The sequence below is a fragment of the Engystomops pustulosus genome, chromosome 3 (genome assembly GCF_040894005.1).
Source record: "Engystomops pustulosus chromosome 3, aEngPut4.maternal, whole genome shotgun sequence".
NCBI lineage: Eukaryota > Metazoa > Chordata > Amphibia > Anura > Leptodactylidae > Engystomops > Engystomops pustulosus.
In genome coordinates this window covers 159987152-160008430 of record NC_092413.1, presented here as the reverse complement: position 1 = coordinate 160008430, position 21279 = coordinate 159987152, and the positions used below count along the sequence as shown (strand labels likewise).

Sequence of the window (21279 nt, the reverse complement as noted above, 5' to 3'; positions counted from 1 at the left end):
ACTTTGATGTGGAATCCATGAAAACAACCCAAATTTCTGCCTGACACACCTCGTTTGATAAAGGGACGATGTATGGAGGCAGCTATATGGACGACTTTTGGAGGTAGCAATGGAGACAACGTGTGGAGGCTGCTATGGAGACAATTTAATTTGGATAGTGCCTGTATGTGGCAGTCCCAAACATTTTTCAAACCAGAGGAGCAGGTAGGTCGCCCTCCAGTAAAATGGGATAGATTGAGTGCCTGTATGTGGCAGTCCCAAAAATGTTTCAAACCAGAGGAGCAGGTAGGTGGCCCTCCAGTAAAATGGAATAGATTGAGTGCCTGTATGTGGCAGTCCCAAAAATTCTTCAAACCAGAGGAGCAGGTAGGTGGCCCTCCAGTAAAATGGAATAGATTGAGTGCCTGTATGTGGCAGTCCCAAAAATTGTTCAAACCAGAGGAGCAGGTAGGTGGCCCTGCAGTAAAATGGAATAGATTGAGTGCCTGTATGTGGCAGTCCCAAAAATTGTTCAAACCAGAGGAGCAGGTAGGTGGCCCTCCAGTAAAATGGAATAGATTGAGTGCCTGTATGTGGCAGTCCCAAAAATTGTTCAAACCAGAGGAGCAGGTAGGTGGCCCTGCAGTAAAATGGAATAGATTGAGTGCCTGTATGTGGCAGTCCCAAAAATGTTTCAAACCAGAGGAGCAGGTAGGTGGCCCTCCAGTAAAATGGAATAGATTGAGTGCCTGTATGTGGCAGTCCCAAAAATTGTTCAAACCAGAGGAGCAGGTAGGTGGCCCTGCAGTAAAATGGAATAGATTGAGTGCCTGTATGTGGCACTCACAAAAATTGTTTCAAACAGAGGACCGGGTAGGTGGCCCTCCAGAAAAATTAAATGCATGAAGTACTATAGCAAGAGCCAGTGGGCCCTGTCAAAAAATAGCCATTTTCCTCTGCTTTACTGTACAAAGAGGAGGAGAAGGAGGAAAATGAGGAGGAGGAGGAGGAGTGGATCAATTATTCAGGTTGAGCTTCTTTCACCTGGTGGAGATTGGAAATTCTGAGAAATCCAGCCTTTATTCATTTTAATAAGCGTCAGCCTGTCAGCGCTGTCAGTCGACAGGCGTGTACGCTTATCGGTGATGATGCCACCAGCTGCACTGAAAACCCGCTCGGACAAGACGCTAGCGGCAGGGCAGGCAAGAACCTCCAAGGCGTACAGCGCCAGTTCGTGCCACATGTCCAGCTTTGAAACCCAGTAGTTGTAGGGAGCTGTGTGATCATTTAGGACGATGGTATGGTCAGCTACGTACTCCCTCACCATCTTTCTGTAAAGATCAGCCCTACTCTGCCGAGACTGGGGACAGGTGACAGTGTCTTGCTGGGGTGACATAAAGCTGGCAAAAGCCTTGTAAAGCGTACCCTTGCCAGTGCTGGACAAGCTGCCTGCTCGCCTACTCTCCCTCGCTACTTGTCCCGCAGAACTACGCACTCTGCCGCTAGCGCTGTCAGAAGGGAAATACTGTTTCAGCTTGTGCACCAGGGCCTGCTGGTATTCATGCATTCTCACACTCCTTTCCTCTCCAGGGATGAGAGTGGGAAGATTTTGCTTGTACCGTGGGTCCAGGAGAGTGAACACCCAGTAATCGGTGCTGGAATAAATTCTTTGAACGCGAGGGTCACGGGATAGGCAGCCTAGCATGAAATCTGCCATATGCGCCAGAGTACCAACGCGTAAGAATTCACTCCCCTCACTGGCCTGACTGTCCATTTCCTCCTCCTCCAACTCCTCCAACTCCTCTTCTTCTGCCCATACACGCTGAACAGTGAAGGACTCAACAATGGTCCCCTCTTGTGTCTCGCCAACATTCTCCTCCTCTTCCTCCTCTTCCTCCTCCACCTCCACCTCCTCCGATATGCGCTGAGAAACAGACCTCAGGGTGCTTTGGCTATCAACAAGGGAATATTCTTCCCCCATCTCTTGTGACGAGCGCAAAGCTTCCGACTTCATGCTGACCAGAGAGTTTTTCAACAGGCCAAGCAGCGGGATGGTGAGGCTGATGATGGCGGCATCGCCACTGACCATCTGTGTTGACTCCTCAAAGTTACTCAGCACCTGACAGATATCAGACATCCACGTCCACTCCTCATTGTAGACTTGAGGAAGCTGACTGACCTGACTACCAGTTCTGGTGGAAGTTGACATCTGGCAGTCTACAATCGCTCTGCGCTGCTGGTAAACTCTGGATAACATGGTCAGTGTTGAATTCCACCTCGTGGGCACGTCGCACAACAGTCGGTGAGCGGGCAGTTGGAGGCGGCGCTGCGCTGCCCTGAGAGTGGCAGCATCTGGGCTGGACTTCCTGAAATGCGCACAGATGCGGCGCACCTTCGTGAGCAAATCAGACAGATTGGGGTATGTCTTGAGGAAACGCTGCACTATCAGATTTAACACATGGGCCAGGCATGGCACATGTGTCAGTCTGCCGAGTTGCAGAGCCGCCACCAGGTTACGGCCGTTGTCACACACAACCATTCCCGGCTTGAGGTTCAGCGGTGCCAGCCACAGATCAGTCTGCGCCGTGATGCCCTGTAATAGCTCTTGGGCGGTGTGCCTTTTGTCGCCTAGGCTCAGCAGTTTGAGCACCGCCTGCTGTCGCTTAGCGACGGCACTGCTGCTGTGCCTAGAGCTACCGACTGATGGCGCCGTGCCCACGGATGGTAGTTCGGAGGAGGAGGTGGAGGAGGGGTGGGAGGAGGAGGAGGCATAGTAGGCCTGAAACACCTGGACCGAGGTAGGCCCCGCAATCCTCGGCGTCGGCAGTATATGAGCAGCCCCAGGGTCAGACTCGGTCCCAGCCTCCACCAAGTTAACCCAATGTGCCGTCAGCGATATATAGTGGCCCTGCCCGGCAGCACTCGTCCACGTGTCCGTGGTCAGGTGGACCTTGTCAGAAACGGCGTTGGTCAGGGCACGGATGATGTTGTCTGACACGTGCTGGTGCAGGGCTGGGACGGCACATCGGGAAAAGTAGTGGCGGCTGGGGACCGAATACCGAGGGGCGGACGCCGCCATGAGGTTGCGAAAGGCCTCGGTCTCTACTAGCCTATAGGGCAGCATCTCCAGGCTAAGCAATCTGGAGATGTGCACATTAAGGGCTTGGGCGTGCGGGTGGGTTGCACTATATTTGCGTTTCCGCTCCAGCGTCTGGGGTATGGAGAGCTGAACGCTGGTGGATGCTGTGGAGGATCGTGGAGGCGACGATGGGGTTTTTGTGCCAGGGTCCTGGGCAGGGGGCTGACTAGCAGCTGACACAGGGGAAGGAGCAGTGGTGTGCACGGCCGGAGGTGAACGGGCTTGTTGCCACTGAGTGGGGTGCTTAGCATTCATATGCCTGCGCATACTGGTGGTAGTTAAGCTAGTAGTGGTGGAACCCCTGCTGAGCCTGGTTTGGCAAATGTTGCACACCACAGTCCGTCGGTCATCCGGTGTTTCCTTAAAGAACCTCCACACTTCTGAAGATCTAGCCCTCGCCGCAAGAGCCCTCACCACGGGAGCTTCACTAGTTGACAGTGGCGCTGATGCACCAGCTCTGGCCCTGCCTCTCCGTCTGGCCCCACCACTGCCTCTTCCAACCTGTTCAGGTCGAGGACTCTCCTCCGTCTCAGAAGCACTGTGTTCACCCGGCCTCTCAACCCAGCTTGGGTCTGTCACCTCATCATCCTCCGATCCCTCAGTCTGCTCCCCCCTCGGACTTCCTGCCCTGACAACAACTTCCCCACTGTCTGACAACCGTGTCTCCTCATCGTCGGACACCTCTTTACACACTTCCACTACGTCAAGAAGGTCATCATCACCCACAGACTGTGACTGGTGGAAAACCTGGGCATCGGAAAATTGCTCAGCAGCAACCGGACAAGTGGTTTGTGACTGTGGGAAGGGTCCAGAAAACAGTTCCTCAGAGTATGCCGGTTCAAATGCCAAATTTTCCTGGGAGGGGGCAGACTGGGGGGGAGGAGGCTGAGGTGCAGGAGCTGGAGGAGTGGGGATTTCGGTGACATGGGTGGACTGCGTGGAAGACTGACTGGTGGTGGACAAATTGCTCGAAGCATTGTCAGCAATCCACGACATCACCTGTTCGCACTGTTCTGGCCTCAACAGTGCTCTACCACGAGTCCCAGTAACTTCAGACATGAACCTAGGGAGTGTAGCTCTGCGGCGTTCCCCTGCTCCCTCATCAGCAGGTGGTGTCTCACCCCGCCCAGGACCACGGCCTCTGACCCCTGCAGTAGTTGGACGCCCACGTCCCCGCCCTCGTCCTCTACCCCTAGCCCTCGGGTTAAACATTTTTAAAATGAGAGTTATAACTTTTTTTTTTTTTTTACTTCTTTTTGTTTTTTTTTGTGTTTTTTTGTGTTTTTTGTTTTTTTTTTGAGTTTTTAAAACCAAACAATCCTATCCTATTGCTATGGCTATTTTCTAGCCAAGTATCAAAGGAAGCACACTACTATGCCAGATGAGATGACACTGAGTTATTGCCTAATAGAAATCCAACCCCTACTGAATTTTGCCACTTCGGCCTTTGCTATGGATATGTGCGCCACTAAGCGCAGAACACAGCGGTCGCAAGTCTCACTACAAATTGCTCAGAATTGGCAAGTACATGCACTGCAGAAACTACAGCCACCAGCAGATCAACCAGAAATCAAATATATAGAACGCTACTGTAGGCTTCAAGAAGCTGTTTGTATTCTCCTATGGCTATTTTCTAGCCAAGTATCAAAGGAAGCACACTACTATGCCAGATGAGATGACACCGAGTTATTGCCTAATAGAAATCCAACCCCTACTGAATTTTGCCACTTCGGCCTTTGCTATGGATATGTGCGCCACTAAGCGCAGAACACAGCGGTCGCAAGTCTCACTACAAATTGCTCAGAATTGGCAAGTACATGCACTGCAGAAACTACAGCCACCAGCAGATCAACCAGAAATCAAATATATAGAACGCTACTGTAGGCTTCAAGAAGCTGTTTGTATTCTCCTATGGCTATTTTCTAGCCAAGTATCAAAGGAAGCACACTACTATGCCAGATGAGATGACACTGAGTTATTGCCTAATAGAAATCCAACCCCTACTGAATTTTGCCACTTCGGCCTTTGCTATGGATATGTGCGCCACTAAGCGCAGAACACAGCGGTCGCAAGTCTCACTACAAATTGCTCAGAATTGGCAAGTACATGCACTGCAGAAACTACAGCCACCAGCAGATCAACCAGAAATCAAATATATAGAACGCTACTGTAGGCTTCAAGAAGCTGTTTGTATTCTCCTATGGCTATTTTCTATCCAAGTATCAAAGGAAGCACACTACTATGCCAGATGAGATGACACCGAGTTATTGCCTAATAGAAATCCAACCCCTACTGAATTTTGCCACTTCGGCCTTTGCTATGGATATGTGCGCCACTAAGCGCAGAACACAGCGGTCGCAAGTCTCACTACAAATTGCTCAGAATTGGCAAGTACATGCACTGCAGAAACTACAGCCACCAGCAGATCAACCAGAAATCAAATATATAGAACGCTACTGTAGGCTTCAAGAAGCTGTTTGTATTCTCCTATGGCTATTTTCTAGCCAAGTATCAAAGGAAGCACACTACTATGCCAGATGAGATGACACTGACTTATTGCCTAATAGAAATCCAACCCCTACTGAATTTTGCCACTTCGGCCTTTGCTATGGATATGTGTGCCACTAAGCGCAGAACACAGCGGTCGCAAGTCTCACTACAAATTGCTCAGAATTGGCAAGTACATGCACTGCAGAAACTACAGCCACCAGCAGATCAACCAGAAATCAAATATATAGAACGCTACTGTAGGCTTCAAGAAGCTGTTTGTATTCTCCTATGGCTATTTTCTAGCCAAGTATCAAAGGAAGCACACTACTATGCCAGATGAGATGACACCGAGTTATTGCCTAATAGAAATCCAACCCCTACTTAATTTTGCCACTTCGGCCTTTGCTATGGATATGTGCGCCACTAAGCGCAGAACACAGCGGTCGCAAGTCTCACTACAAATTGCTCAGAATTGGCAAGTACATGCACTGCAGAAACTACAGCCACCAGCAGATCAACCAGAAATCAAATATATAGAACGCTACTGTAGGCTTCAAGAAGCTGTTTGTATTCTCCTATGGCTATTTTCTAGCCAAGTATCAAAGGAAGCACACTACTATGCCAGATGAGATGACACTGAGTTATTGCCTAATAGAAATCCAACCCCTACTGAATTTTGCCACTTCGGTCTTTGCTATGGATATGTGTGCCACTAAGAGCTAAACACAACGGTAGCAAGTCCCCCTGCTAATTCCTCACAAAATGGTAAAAGATGCAAATTAAAATAAAAAAAGTAGAACGTTATTGTAGCCCTAAGAAGGGCTGTTGGGTTCTTTGAGAATCACTCCTGCCTAACAGTAAGCTAATAGAACACCCTAACGCTTTCCCTGACCAGCAGCAGCTCTCTCCCTAGCGGCATCCAGAGACAGAATGATCCGAGCAGCGCGGCCAGCGGCTAGTCTATCCCAGGGTCACCTGATCTGGCCAGCCAACCACTGCTATCGACGTGTAAGGGTACCACGTCATGCTGGGTGGAGTGCAGAGTCTCCTGGCTTGTGATTGGCTCTGTTTCTGGCCGCCAAAAAGCAAAACGGCGGGAGCTGCCATTTTCTCGAGCGGGCGAAGTATTCGTCCGAGTAACGAGCAGTTTCGAGTACCCTAATGCTCGACCGAGCATCAAGCTCGGACGAGCATGTTCGCTCATCTCTATTTATCACGCTTGATTTTGGGGGTAGATTTGCCTTAATATCCACTGAAAGACAGAATCCGAATCCAGGATGCATTTTCCTTTCCATTTCTTTGGGCTTCGTTGGATTTCCTTTAAAATACATCACAAAATTACTTCATGAATAACTGTTTCAAAAATGATACTTTACATTTTCATTCAGTCTTGACAATAACCTCGCTCATTTGTGCTTATAACTTTTGTAGTCATCGTTATATTTATTCATAATGACACAGCTTCCCATATGATTTGTGACTGAAGAGTGCTACAAGTTTCTTGGTGATAGGATAAGCTGACAACTAGCGTGATTTCACACATATATCGGATATTTTTAAGTGTTAAAATTGGTTGTTATTTGGAAAACTTGGAACGCTCCACTAAAACTGCAATCCACATAATTTAAAACTCATTGAAACAGTTTGTGCCGCAACACTAATCTTTATTTAGAATCTCATAGCAAAAGAGTGACAGCGCTATTTCTTGCCCATTTACTGAATGAACTTTTCCATTACACAAACTCAGAGTGATGAATCATAGGAGAAGAAAATAAAATACTCTAATTTATGAAAGAAGTAACTAATGTCAATGATGTGTAGTTATTTAGGGTAAAATGGATACAGTGGCATATAGTGGATACATGTCCAAATATTGCAGTGTTACATTGTTGCAGGTCAATATTATTTTCCAATGTTATAACAGATATTTGACAACAAGTAGAATTTTTACCAAGGTGAACTGTAATTTAAAATGTGTTGGGTGCACTATCCACAAATCAAGAAACCGAGAGATAGTCTGAACTAGTACAACTGCTAGCAAATGGCTTTTAGCATTGCTTCTCGACAGTCTTTGAGGTACACCAGGTAGATGTTTCTTCTCTTCAGGTTACTGCCATTTGAAGGATTACTGAATTAAGTTAAACAATAAATATATAAAGTAATCCAGCTCACAGAAGATCCACCTTGCTTTTAAGTTTGTTTTCATAGCTTTATTGAATCATGATAAAAACATCCAAATATACATCTTGACAGGATAATCAAAGAGGGCTAAAAGAAAAATCATGGCTTTAGCCATGATTCAATAAAGCAATGATTTTTTTATGAAACAACATGGATTTTGGCTGCATCACTTGAAATATATTTTGTCTATGTGCCAAGGATATCCATGGTCCTTGACCATTGTCATAAGATTTGCCATTTTCTCAGGCAGCGGTCATTTGTTGCATTTTGTTTGCATTCAATGCGTGCGTTTTCAAACAGCTGAAGAGGAGATTTGCCTAATTACATTGTTGTCAACATTGCTTTTACAAAACGCAATCAGTGAATGTTAACAAATGTGTAAAAGTTTTAACACATACAATGTAATTCGGGAAATCTCCTCTTCAGCTGTTAAAAATGCATTTTGCATTTTGCATTTTTTTAGTAAAAGAGAACATTAAAAGAACAGTGCATAATAAAATATCCCAGATGTTTACTGATGTTTTGCTTGTAAGAACACATTGAAGTAACACTATTCTTCACTTTCCAGGTGTTCGTGCGTGTCTCCCGCTAAGTTAGGAGATGTTCAGAACATCTGGAATGTGAAGAATAGTGTTCTTTCAATGTGTTCTGCACTTAAATGGTCCTGTATTCACAGTTTTTAATGTTTTAATTCTATTCTTCACTTTGCAGATGTTAGCGCGTGTCTTCCGATAATGTCGGAGATGTGCGCGCACATCAGCAATGTGAAGAATAGTGTTATTTAAATGTGTTCTGCACTTAAATGTTTGTGTTTTCACCGTTTTTAATGTTTTAATTCTATTCTTCACGTTGCAGGTGTGCGCGCGTGTCTCCCGATAGGTTCGGAGATACGCGCGCACAGCTGCAAAGTGAAGAATAGAATTAAAACATTAAAAACAGTGAACACACGAACATTTAAGTGCAGAACACATTGAAAGAACACTATTCTTCACATTCCAGATGTTCCGAACATCTCCTAACTTAGCGGGAGACACGCGCGAACACCTGGAAAGTGAAGAATAGTGTTATTTCAATGTGTTCTTACAAGCAAAACATCAGTAAACATCTGGGATATTTTATTATGTAATAAAAATACTGTTCTTCACTTAATTTAATGCTCGATCTCGAGCCGGCGAGATACTCGTCCGAGTAACCAGCCGGTCCGAGTATGCTAATACTCGACCGAGCAGTATACTCGGACGAGTATACTCGCTCATCTCTATTTAAAATCTTTTATGTACAGGTGCAAACTATGGAATTTTTTATGTATATTATTATTATTTTATAGTAACAAAACAGTTTTTAAACTTTAACTGGAACTGGTGCTGGACCACTAATAAATTAAAGGTCAAAATACTGTAATACATTTAAATAATTTTCCACCTTTTGGTCAATGTAAACATAACACCATTACCCATTTCTATATCAATATATCAGAAATTTGTCAACATTGTCTCAATGTATCTGAATCTCATTGCATGTACTAAACATTCATTTAAATAATAATAAAGTGTATGCCGGCCATTATTTATTTTTCCGTTAGTTTTTTGCTCCCCTACTTTCAGAAGTCTAAACTTTATTTTTCCATTTACTAAGCTGTATGGGAACTTGTATATGAAAATTTGTTTTTATGGCGTGCACTCCAAATGGCATCGTCACTTAATTCTTTGGGTTGGTGTGATCACTGAGATGCCAAATTTATATAGATTTCATTATGTTTTAGATTTGAAAATGAAATGTTTTGTACAAATAAATCTTTGCTGTTTTACCATACACTGAAGCCTATAACTTCTTCTTACTTTCGTATATGGACCTAAAGTAAGGTGTCATTTTTTTTGTAGGACAAACCAGGGTTTTATTTAAATCAAGTTGCAACCTATTTGACCTTTATATCCATTTTTATTGAAAAGAGTCCAAAAAGGTTACAACATGGTATATTCATTTATATACTGTATTTTAATAGAGCGGGTAATGAAGGACCCAGTAATACCTATTATTATTGATTAATTAATTTTATACGTGTTCTAGGAAAAAGTGGTTGACTTGAATTTAGATTTTTTTTTTTACAATTATTTCAGGCCCCTGAGGGCATTTTAACCTTAGGTAGTCTGATTACTAATACAATATACTTCAATACTACTATCTTGAAGTATTTTGTGTATATGCTGGTTATATGCTGGGGGAACAATGTAACACATCTGACTAAATAACAGGCCTAAAACTCCAAACTGTCATGAGAATTGATTAGTGTCATGGTGGGCTCCTATTATATAAGATTCTGGTGTCTGCACAGATTGGGCAGTTAAATACAGGTGTCAGATGACACCAGCTGTGAGTTTTCTCCATACAGCCCCTACCTCTCCACAACATACCATAAAGTCACGATGTAGGAGTTAATGTAATCTTATTTGTTTACAAATACTAAAGTTAAAAAAAGGAAATAAAATACTTGGAATCATGACTCACTTGGCTATAATGTGGTCAACTAATTCTGGCTTTGATGTAGAAATATTTCCATGTCCAATTAGAGTTGTCTCTTGTTATTTTAACTAAGGAGTTGAAAATGTGCATGCATCTTTCTCGTGGTGACTAATAATTAACGGGCTGAAAAGAAAGAAAAACAAAACTATGCAAGGTTAAAAAACTTGTATTTTCTGTCTTGGAGAACTTCACTTTAAGATTGCATCAGTAATGGGGTAATTAATTAAGAAGCCAAATGCTGGAGTGCAGAGACATAACAGTAAACACATGTCAGAAGCTTTACTGCAAAGACATAATATAAAAAGCAGGCAAAGATAGAATTCTATCAAGCTTGTTTATTACTATTGAACTAATGTGAATCTGTAGTGGTTTATCTTTCTATTACTATTTACCTGGAATTAAAACCTTCTGGTTTGTGGAAGCAAATGTCTACAGCAGAATGAAGTTTGAATTAATGTGGATAACATAACATTTATGTAGATGGTATCTGCATTAGTCCATAAGGGTTTGTTTATGTTGCATTCGAGTCATCCATCAGAGACATATGGTGGAAGAGTCACCTGCATTACGGATGTATGTCAAGGTATAGACGGCACTATCACTGGATAAACCTTGTGAGTGGGACCTATGAATACTTTCCTGTCATGAATGAAAACAGAAGTCTATAAAGTAGACTGTATCTAATAATTTATCAGCTAATGGACATTTATTTTTTATATTATGTATATCTATCATTTTTTTATGTTACCATCAAAGAAAAAAATACAATATGTTTTTAGCATTTTTTAATATTTTTTCTTTGCATTATTCTTAAATTATGGCTTTTGTCGTCACTGAGTTGTGATGTAGTTATGAGGATCTCAGATATATAGTACCTATTTACAAGTCAAGGATCTTTGCATTGACTATTTAAATATAGATGGACAAGAAAGCTACCAAAGGTTTGTTACATTGTAATGCAGTTAAGTTTTATATATTATTCAAATATATATACATATATTTTTGTTTTTGTTTTTTTCAGATAAGTTCATCATACTTGGAAGCTCTCATGCCGAAGAGTATGAAGGTACCAGCCAGGACTGGATCAGTAGTACAGCTGCTATCACTTCTATCATTAGCTCTATAATGTTAAAGGTCAAGACTGGATGGCGACCACATAGAACTATTGTTTTCTGTTCCTGGGGAGGATATCCATTTGGAAACTTTGGTTCTTATAAATGGGGAAAGGTAAAAAAAAAAACTAAACTTATTCTAATTTGGGGATCTGGAATAGATCCTGGATTAAACCTACTCAACACACAAACACCAGATATACACAGAAACTATATTGTTGAAAAAAGCATGTAGCAAAAAAGTTTTATTAATCGAATGAAATACCATAAAAACATACACAGTCAAAAGTGTGAAACAGGCATTTTTTTTGGGGGGATAACAACTGATACTGAACAGGTTACATAAAAACATCGAGGTGGCATAGTGATATAAAGTTATCAATACACAATGGCAAATATTCTATCTCCTGGGCCTATGGGGAGACTGTGATGCAACACAGGCACAGACATGATAACAAAATCTGATATAGTAAATCACTATCTGAGGAAGAGGGCGTGTCCCTCGAAACGTCACATACCAACATGGAGTTCACCTGCTTGGCGTGCAAGTGAGGTAGAGTCTCTGCCCTAGGGATCGTATTTATGTGAGTCTTTTCTATTATCGTATAATTCATGTACCGTATACCGGACTTATAAAAAAGAACAGTGAATATTTGCAATGTGAATCGGCTCACTAGACCCCAAGATATCTATAAGTCTTGCAAGCAAATACTAATAAGAATGTATTGACTTCTATGTATAACTATGGAATGAAATAAGAAGTACTGAAAAGTATTATATGGCTATGAACTTACAAAGTAAAAATAACATTTTGTGAAAGAATATTCGTTTTGTTTGGTCAATCTTTTGGACATTGTTCATTGAATGCGATTTTTCAGGAGAATCGGAGAGTCTCCCGTCCTAGACCATAACATAAAGAGAAACTCCACATACTGTGTGCTATATCTTATGAATAGTAAATCACTATGTAATTGGCAATGTGAATGTTTACCTAGGTACCAGGATACACGTAGCCACCAGGATGCACAAGTACCCCGACGTGCGTTTCGGCGCGCTGCCTTCGTCAAGACCCCTATTTATTCCAACCTCTTAAACAAAACCAACATACCATATCTTTTTCCATTTCTCCAGGTAACCTCCCTTCTCAGTCATCAGTTTCTCATAGCTGTTACATCTCTGCATTTCTGCAAGAAATTCTTCAAAAGACGGAGCCACTGAATTGCCCCACTTACGTGCTATTATCAACTTGGCTAAAAAAAAGGATTTTCATGAACAACAACTTCCCCCACTCTCCTTTTGTAATATCATAGTGGAGACTGACTGGATGGAACAATTAATTCTCACCTTAAAGGTGGTCTCTAAATAACTGAATATCTTACTCCAGTACCATATATACTCGAGTATAAGCCAACCCGAGTATAAGCCGAGACCCCTAATTTTACCACCAAAAACTGGGAAAACCTATTGACTTGAGTATAAGCCTAGGGTATAGTATACAGCCAGCTAGCCCCCTGTAGTATACAACCAGTCAGCCCCTGTAGTATACAGCCTGTCCCAAGTAGTATACAATCAGCCTGCCCCCATGTATTATACAGCCTGCCCCCATGTATTATAAAGCCTGCCCCAAGAAGTATACAGCCTGCCCTCATGTATTATACAGCCTGCCCCCATGTATTATACAGCCTGCCCCAAGAAGTATACAGCCTGCCCTCTTGTATTATACAGCCTGCCCGCATGTATTATACAGCCTGCCCGCATGTATTATACAGCCTGCCCCCATGTATTATACAGCCTGCCCCCATGTATTATACAGCCTGCCCCAAGAAGTATACAGCCTGCCCCCATGTATTATACAGCCTGCCCCAAGAAGTATACAGCCTGCCCCCATGTATTATACAGCCTGCCCCCATGTATTATACAGCCTGCCCCATGTATTAGACAGCCTGCCCTCAGTATGCCTAGCGAATAATAAAAAAATAAACTTAATACTCACCCTCCAACGATACTCACCTTTGATGCTTAGTGGCGGCTCCCGGACCTCGGCGGCGGCTCCCGGTCCTCGGCAGCGGCTCCCGGTCCTCGGCGGCGGCTCCCGGTCCTCAGCAGCGGCTTCTCTTTTCTTTCTTCACTAGCCGGCAGTCGCGTCCATGCGACTTGCCGGTGGGCGCACACTGCGATGCGGCGGTGTCACCGCTGATGACATCATCAGCGGCAGTCGCCGACAGTCGCGTCTATAAAGATAGAAGAGAGAAGTGGGGCCGCAGCAGAGGATCGGGAGCTGCCACCGAGGACCAGGAGCCGCCGCCAAGGACCGGGAGCCCGCGCCGAGGTTCCGAGAGTCGGAGGGTGAGTATTAATTTTTTTTTATAATTATTGACTCGTGTATAAGCCGGCTTATACACGAGTATATACGGTAATTGGTTAATTTTTGGCATCCAAACATGGGGGCAATCCGCATTTTCTAGGAGACAACTTCGACACCAAGAACCCGCCTTGAGTTTCATTTTGAATAAACCGTTGGGAGAATAATATAATTGATGAACAAAGTTAAATTGTACCATTCTATGGTTCCAAGACAGGGAGGATAGCCCGATACCTCTATAGCACAACTTCCAGTCTTCACTGGGCATGTTCCCAACTTGATCATGGCATTTTTTTTTTAAATAGAAGAGTGTACTACCCCTTTTGCAAAACCGTGAATTATATATTTATGCATCTGATAGATCACCTTATTCAGTGCAGTAGTGCTAATCAAAAATTCAATACCTAGATCCTTACATAAAGGGAATTATAAGCATGTTGAAGTTGAATAAATATAAGAAAAACCCCAATCAAACCCCAATTAAAGTCACATAAATGTGAATTACACAAAATTTGTGAGAAAAAGCTAACCCCCCTTTTGATCTAATATTGGAATGGATCTAAATTAACCAAAATGAAAGTTTTCCCATATTGGGGACAACCAAAAAATACCATTAATACTCCTAATTTTTTTGTACGACCCCCAACTTCTTTCAAGCAAACCTGCCATGTGTATTTTCCTATAATTGCTAAACCTTAATTCTGCACTTTCCAACAAAGAGCAAATAGAATCCCTATTACCCATACTCAATTCAATTAATCTACCAGAAGCACTACAATTTCGCCTTGTTACTCAAAAAGCCAATTGTGCAGCTAGAAAGTAGCCAAAAAGATATGGAACCCCTTATCCCCTTCCTCAGGGTTGCAACAAAGGGAGGACATCCTAATCCTTGCCCTTCTCTTCCCCCATATCAGGTCTCCGAATAGCCTCTCCAGTATTCTAAACAATTTCTGGGGGAGCCATACCTGAGAAACCGACAATGGATACAAAAGCTGAAGGAGAAGAATAATTTTAGCTATCCCTACCCTGGGACCTGGAAAAAGGCATTTTTATCTAGCCTGAAATGCTCTGTCTAACCCTACTAATACGAGGGTTGATATTTAATTCCACAAAATGCCCCAGATCTGCTGAAATCCTGATCCCAAGGTATTTAAAGGAATCCTCCCTTTTGAGGTTCCTTACCTGCATTCCCTCCTCCTGTATAGCTTCATCCAAGGTGAGGAGAACTGATTTTCCCAGTTAATCCTCAACCCTGAGAAGAAGCCAAAGTCGTTAACAAGCTTGATAACCTCTTCGATAGAACTGCCTGTATTCTGAATTGTCAATAAAATATCATCCGCATATAGGGATATCTTGCCCCCTACATCCCCAACCCCTAATCCAATCTGCTTCCCAGATCATGATAGCCAAAGGCACCACAAATAGGGCAAAGAAGAGGGGGTAGAGGGGACATTTCTGCTGGGTACCCCTAAAAAGGTGAAAGGGCTTGGAATAAAAAACATTCACACACTTTCTGGATATAGGGGCCTGACACATTATGTTAACCCATCTTATACATCACCGAGCCCGAATCTCCCGAAAACCTTCCAGAGGTAACGCCACTCCTCTTCCCCAACTGTATGTCTGAAAACAGCCTGTGGAGTTTGAGCCCCATACCCCTTGGCAGAATTAATCCATTCTCATCCAGTTGGATAATAACGGAGATCGCCTTTTTAAGCCTAGAAGAGAGGATCTTTGCTTGGATTTTGATATCAGAGTTCAGTAAAGAAATGGGTCTGTAAGATCCCATCTCTATTTCATTTTTATCCTTTTTAGGAATCAATACTATAGCGGCCCTTCGTCATTCACCCCGGCACCTGTTAAAAAAGCCGCCGCATAAACTACCTATAGTATGGGAGACAATACCTTAATGTACTTTTTATAAAAAGCAAAGGGCAAGCCATCTGTATATTCTGCTTCTGAAGAGAAGAGTTTAATATGGATTGAAAAGCCTGATTACTATTTTTTTCCTAAGGTTGGCCAAAATTTTACCTGGTTTACCCCTTTCTGAATAATAATTATGTCCTGCAAAGAAAATTTTATGTTGGGCCTTCTCAGCCATAAAAGAGCCATAGGTAGATTGAGCTTCTATAAAGCTGACATAGCCGCCCACACCTCCTGCCTAAAATCCCGATCCATTTTTAGTTTTGTCTCCTTCAGTCTAAATACGTATGTAAGCTTTTAATGAATCCCAGACCAATCACGGATTCCCCCTACCAAATTGCTCTCCCAAAATTCCTGTATCAGTCTCACTATCTTCTCTGCGTTGTCCAGGATCGTAAGCCAGTGGGGGTTCAATCTAAAAAAGCTCATTAGCAAAACATAAATTAATCCTGGTCATCGTGGAGTGGGTGCGACTAAAGCAAGAAAGGCAGGTCTATCGAAATACTTTGAGCGCCAAACATCCTTTAATCGCCAACTCAAACAAAAAGTTCTCAACGCAGGAGAACCCCTATTATTTTGCCTCCGACTACGTCTATCCAATGCCACATCAAAGACTGCATTGAAATCGCCAACAGCCAGAATCAGACTGTCCTCACTGTCTGCCACAAACTGGATCAAGGCATTCAAAACCTCAAAAAAATGGGGGAGAAACATAAATAAACGCCAAGGTACAAGGAATTTTGTATAATAGACAAGACAAAAAATAAATCTCCCCTTTTATCAATCTTAGATGATACGATTTTAATGTCCACCCTATTATGAATGAGGACCGATACTCCCCTGGAAAATGTGGAACCACAAGAGTGAAATACCGAAGATGCCCATCTTCTATTGAGCCAAACAGTAGTTTCAGGCATGAGATGTGTCTCTACCAGGTACACAATACCAGGTAGATGTCGGGCCACATCATTCACAATACATCACTATCGGTGGTCATTTAGGCTTCTAAAATTCCACGCAAAGACTTGAATAGACATTTTATTTCCAAGGGGGGAAAAAGGGGAAGAAGAAAAAAAGAATTCCCTCTCTCCTCCTGCTTCCTCCCCCACCCCTCCTTTCCCTTCCTTCCCCTACCTCCCTTACTCCTCCTCCACATGACTACTACTCCTCTGCATGATTACTACTCTTCCCTCTATCAGATCTTTATTGACTGGCCAATAGCAGCGATCAACTGGTCCTGCGATGTCAAGGGGGATGTCCTCTAGCGATCTTGGCACATCCTGCCGCGCTTTCACCCTGTCAAGAGACAGGGTGATGTCATAAATGTAGGAAGCGTCTGCATCTAATATATCAGACGCAGAGCACGAAGTTACAGAGCTGAGCATCCGATATATCAGACGCAGAGGTTAAAGGATATCTAACAGGTTAAAGGATATCTACCATCAGGATGAAAAACTGTATGCAAATGAGCCTGAGGCACACCTATGGAGCCTGAAGCCCCTCAGGCTCAATTGCATACAGACCTTCATCTTGGTGGTAGATGCCCTTTAAATACATACACAAAAAAAACATTATTGCATATTTTAATCAGAAAAAAACTATTCAATTTTATCTTATTTTGTTTAAAAAAAGAATGAATAGGAAAAAAATCCATCCTGCTTTCCATCTTAGAGGTACATTTTGTGTCACCCATACAAGGTAAATGTAATTGTGATGTACTGCCTCTACCACACTATGATATTTTCATGCAAATTGTCTCATTGTTGTACTAAGAGATTAGCATGGTGGAATCAAATGATTCATACAACTGATTCCCTAGTTAGGTCTTTTTGAAAATATGAATTTATAGATGCTATTACAATGACAATGTGAATGCGGATTTCTAGTAAGGAACAGAATGCATTAGCAATGACTACGCTTGATGTGTTCCTTGTGTCAAGAACATATTTTAAAATCCTTTCAGCTGGCTGAGCATTGTAATAGTTTGGCACTCCATGCTTTTAAGTAAATGCTGAGTGGATGCGTTGATTTTGTTACAGGTGAATGTGAATTATATTCTCTTCAGAACCCTTGAAAAACAAATGGGTGTGTTTTTAAATATGATGCACTTCTGAATCTTGGTCAAATGGCCCTTTTTTTTCTTAAGCAAATAAAATTATGTGATTTGTGTTATAGGATTTTCAGAGAATTCTCGCTGGCAATGCAGTTGCATATATTGGTTTGGAACATCCAGTTTATGGCAATAGCAGCCTTCATTCAATCTCATCCCCATCTCTCCAGCAACTGGCATCTGACTTGGCGAAAAAGGTAAAATTATATAAGGTTAAACTGTAAAATGATAATGCAATGGATCATGTAATGCTCCAGCTTTGGAGTCAAGCTCCTGGGAACAGTAACTCATTGTAGAGAGCAAAACCTATCTTTATCAAGAAATTTCTAGATTTCTCCTTTTCTGTTGCAATTATGTGTAACAGCACTACCTCGAGGTCCAATTGGGGTTATATTGTGTGCAATATGTAATATTTAAGTTTTTAAATAACTTGTGTTTACATTATGGTATCACCTGGTGAGATGCAGGCTTTCCTATTAGTTGGACCCCTTTACCTTTCGGTAAATTGCAGTGCAATTTTGTGCTGATGACTAGCTCCTGCCCCTTAACCAAAGATAAGTTTATCTGCACTTGAACCAGCCATTGCATGTCATCAGTGTGGAAAATTGCACAGCCAGATACTTCTGCTGTGCTGTTTTGCAATGAAGGATCTGTACATTTTTCATCATGTTCGTTCTATACGCCAGTACCCGGCTAAAGCGACAAAGATCACGGGCCTCCCCTGTACAATCAGCTGGGACTAGTCATATACACCAGGTCTGCCCCAGAATGAAAATTGTTACCAAGTGGGATCTCTCTTCTTGCTTCACACTAATGGGAGTGGAAGAGGCCTACACCAGGACTGTGCTACTGTAACATGACTTGGTAGGCTGCAAGCAAGCCAAGCTCTTATCTCCTGGTTCCCATCTGCCCCCATACAGTGATAGTGGGGATGTTGCAATTATACTGTAAGAGGCTTTTATAAAAGTAGATTTGTCAACATCTTATATCTGCTTTCAAAATGTTGCTATGGTCCAAATGACACATTAAAAGAGAGTTATCAATGTGTCACACATAAGACCAGTGTGAAGTATGCCTAGTCTTCTGCTGAGGCAGATTTATTACTGTGTCTGATGTTGGATGATGAATCTAAAGTAGTTTAAGACTGTCAAGTTGTACTTTGCATTATCTACTAGTTGTTTGGTCCAAGATTAAAGTAGACTTATTCCCATAGAATTTTACCTTTACAGGACAAGATAGTTAAATGATTCATCTGGCTTGATAGCTGTTTTCCATAGTGATGTTAAGACAACCCTAGTGATGATGATCTGTTCCAGCATTAGTAGCATTCCTTTTTTGATGGCTTCCACAATGTTTCAGACATGTCTTGTCACAAACACTGATCACATGGCCTGTTTGCAGCTCTGTCCAATTTAATGAAGCTAAGCTGCTATACCAATGTTAGTTGCTATTTCTATACATTACATTGTAATCACACGCTGCCATTGCCCACCGTGCTATAGCCATAGCACGGTGGGCATACGGCAGTGCGGGGAGAGGAGGAGGAGGTGAGCGCTACTCACCCCCGCCCCTCTCCATAAGAACATATGGCGCACGGCGCCGTAATACGGGGAGAGATAGGACATGTCCTATCTTTTTCCCAGGTATGGAGCGGTACGGTGCGGCACCGTACTGCTCCAGTAGGGCGCCATGCGCCCATTGCCATCTGTGGGAGATGTATATCAGCCATATATACGTCCCCCTTGCGGCAGTGTGAATATAGCCTAACTCGGGGTGTCAGACCCCCCATAAACTGGATGTTAATACCCCATCTTAAGGAAAGGTTATCAATACTTTTAGGCCCTTTAGGACTTTTACACCATTGATCTATAGCTTTTGCTGCATTTTTATTGCTTTTCTTTTGACATAGTGTCTCCAAAACCTTTTTAATTGCAGTAATGGATAGTATATTTTCAAAATGTTGTTTGGCCATTACTTTGAATCAGTATTTGTGAGAAAAAAGTGGTATCTGAAGAAAGATAAATTATATAATGAAAATATTTCATCCTCTGTGTTTAAGATCCATCTCCAGTTTTTATTTACAGATACTGATGATACAAAAACAGGCCTTAGATTAGACATGGTTGTAAAGCATCTATTACATGTGAAGTTGCAATGGCTAACACCAGTTAACTGTGGGTGTGAGAATGAGACAAACAGACTAACAGAGAGGATGGACCCCCTTCCCCCCTTGGGGAGATGGTGGTGGTAGTGACAGAGACACAGGTGACAAGTATTGCTTAGTGCTCCATCTCATTCTTTCCCCCAGAGCATTCAGATAATCTTTATTATTTATAGTGAAATCCTGGGACTGCCCTTCACATTCTACATGCACATGTGACTTATGACATAAGAGAACATATGATGCCATATATGTCCTTTACATAAAGCTGATGATACAGCTAGAATGTGCAACCAATTATAAAGATAGTCTTAAGTGAGGGTGTAGAGCTACAGCTGTCATTCACGAAGTTGTACAATGTCTATTCTTGGTAGAGGTCAATGACCTAAGACAGCCAGCACATGGCAATAACTGTGTTCAAATACACTCATTACAATTACTAATTTATTTGCATTTACACATGTCTTAGTATTTTTTTTACTGCTCAGGTAGGCCTCCAATAGTGGTTGTATCGTATGTACTTGAAGGAAATCTACCATCAAAATCAAGCATGATAAATCAGTTACACTTACTCATAGATCCGGGCACTGTGATTCTTATCCATGGCCTCTTTCTCTCTAAAATCGACTTAATTACTATAGCCCCCTCTTTCTATAACTTCACAGGATGTTACACTGTCCAGGGGTAGGGGGATGGATGAGAAAAAGTAAAATTCTGTCTAATTAGCATCATTTTTAAATTTTATTTTAGAAAAAAGTAGGCCATAGATAACACAAGTCTCAGTGCCTGGATCTAGGAGTAAGTGTCCCTTGTTTATCAATGTTTGATTTTCATGGTAGGTTTCCTTTTAAGTATATTATACACATTGAGGCACATTTACTGACCTGTCCTGATGCGTTCCCCGGAAGTGCATTGTCCGACCAGAATGCACTTTGCCGCGATTCTTTTGGCACTGTTGCATTTCTTTCCTGCTACTAAGATAAAGACATAGTAATTGTGTCAATAAATCACTTATATGTCTTCTCCTGTTCACACTGCAAAAAGCAATATATAGTACATTGAGTTAATGACTGAATCAAGTTTGCAGGGTGTTTCCTAGTCTTGAAGAGCTGCAGGGTCTGTCATAGACATGACAGACCTATAAGCCTCTTGTGCCATTATAAAATGCTTCCTGACTCACGTAAATGTACATGTCCTAGTTAAAATGAAATGTTGCAAAATCATGAAAATAAAAAAGTGTATATGTCTACCTTGATTCTTTTATGACCTAATGGGTGATATATTATTAGTTGCACATTAGAG

At 42.3% G+C, this 21279-nt stretch overlaps 1 protein-coding gene across 5 annotated transcripts in view; it reads left to right on the top strand.

Annotated features, from left to right (window-relative positions):
* NAALADL2 (N-acetylated alpha-linked acidic dipeptidase like 2) overlaps positions 1 to 21279 on the top strand; it is a 509493-nt gene that overhangs the window by 345618 nt on the left and 142596 nt on the right. For all 5 annotated transcript variants that reach the window (XM_072142777.1, XM_072142778.1, XM_072142776.1 and 2 more), the window contains exons 8-9: positions 11331 to 11536; positions 17882 to 18013. In XM_072142777.1, coding sequence (XP_071998878.1) covers positions 11331 to 11536; positions 17882 to 18013 — 338 coding nt within the window. The remainder of the gene's footprint in view (positions 1 to 11330; positions 11537 to 17881; positions 18014 to 21279) is intronic.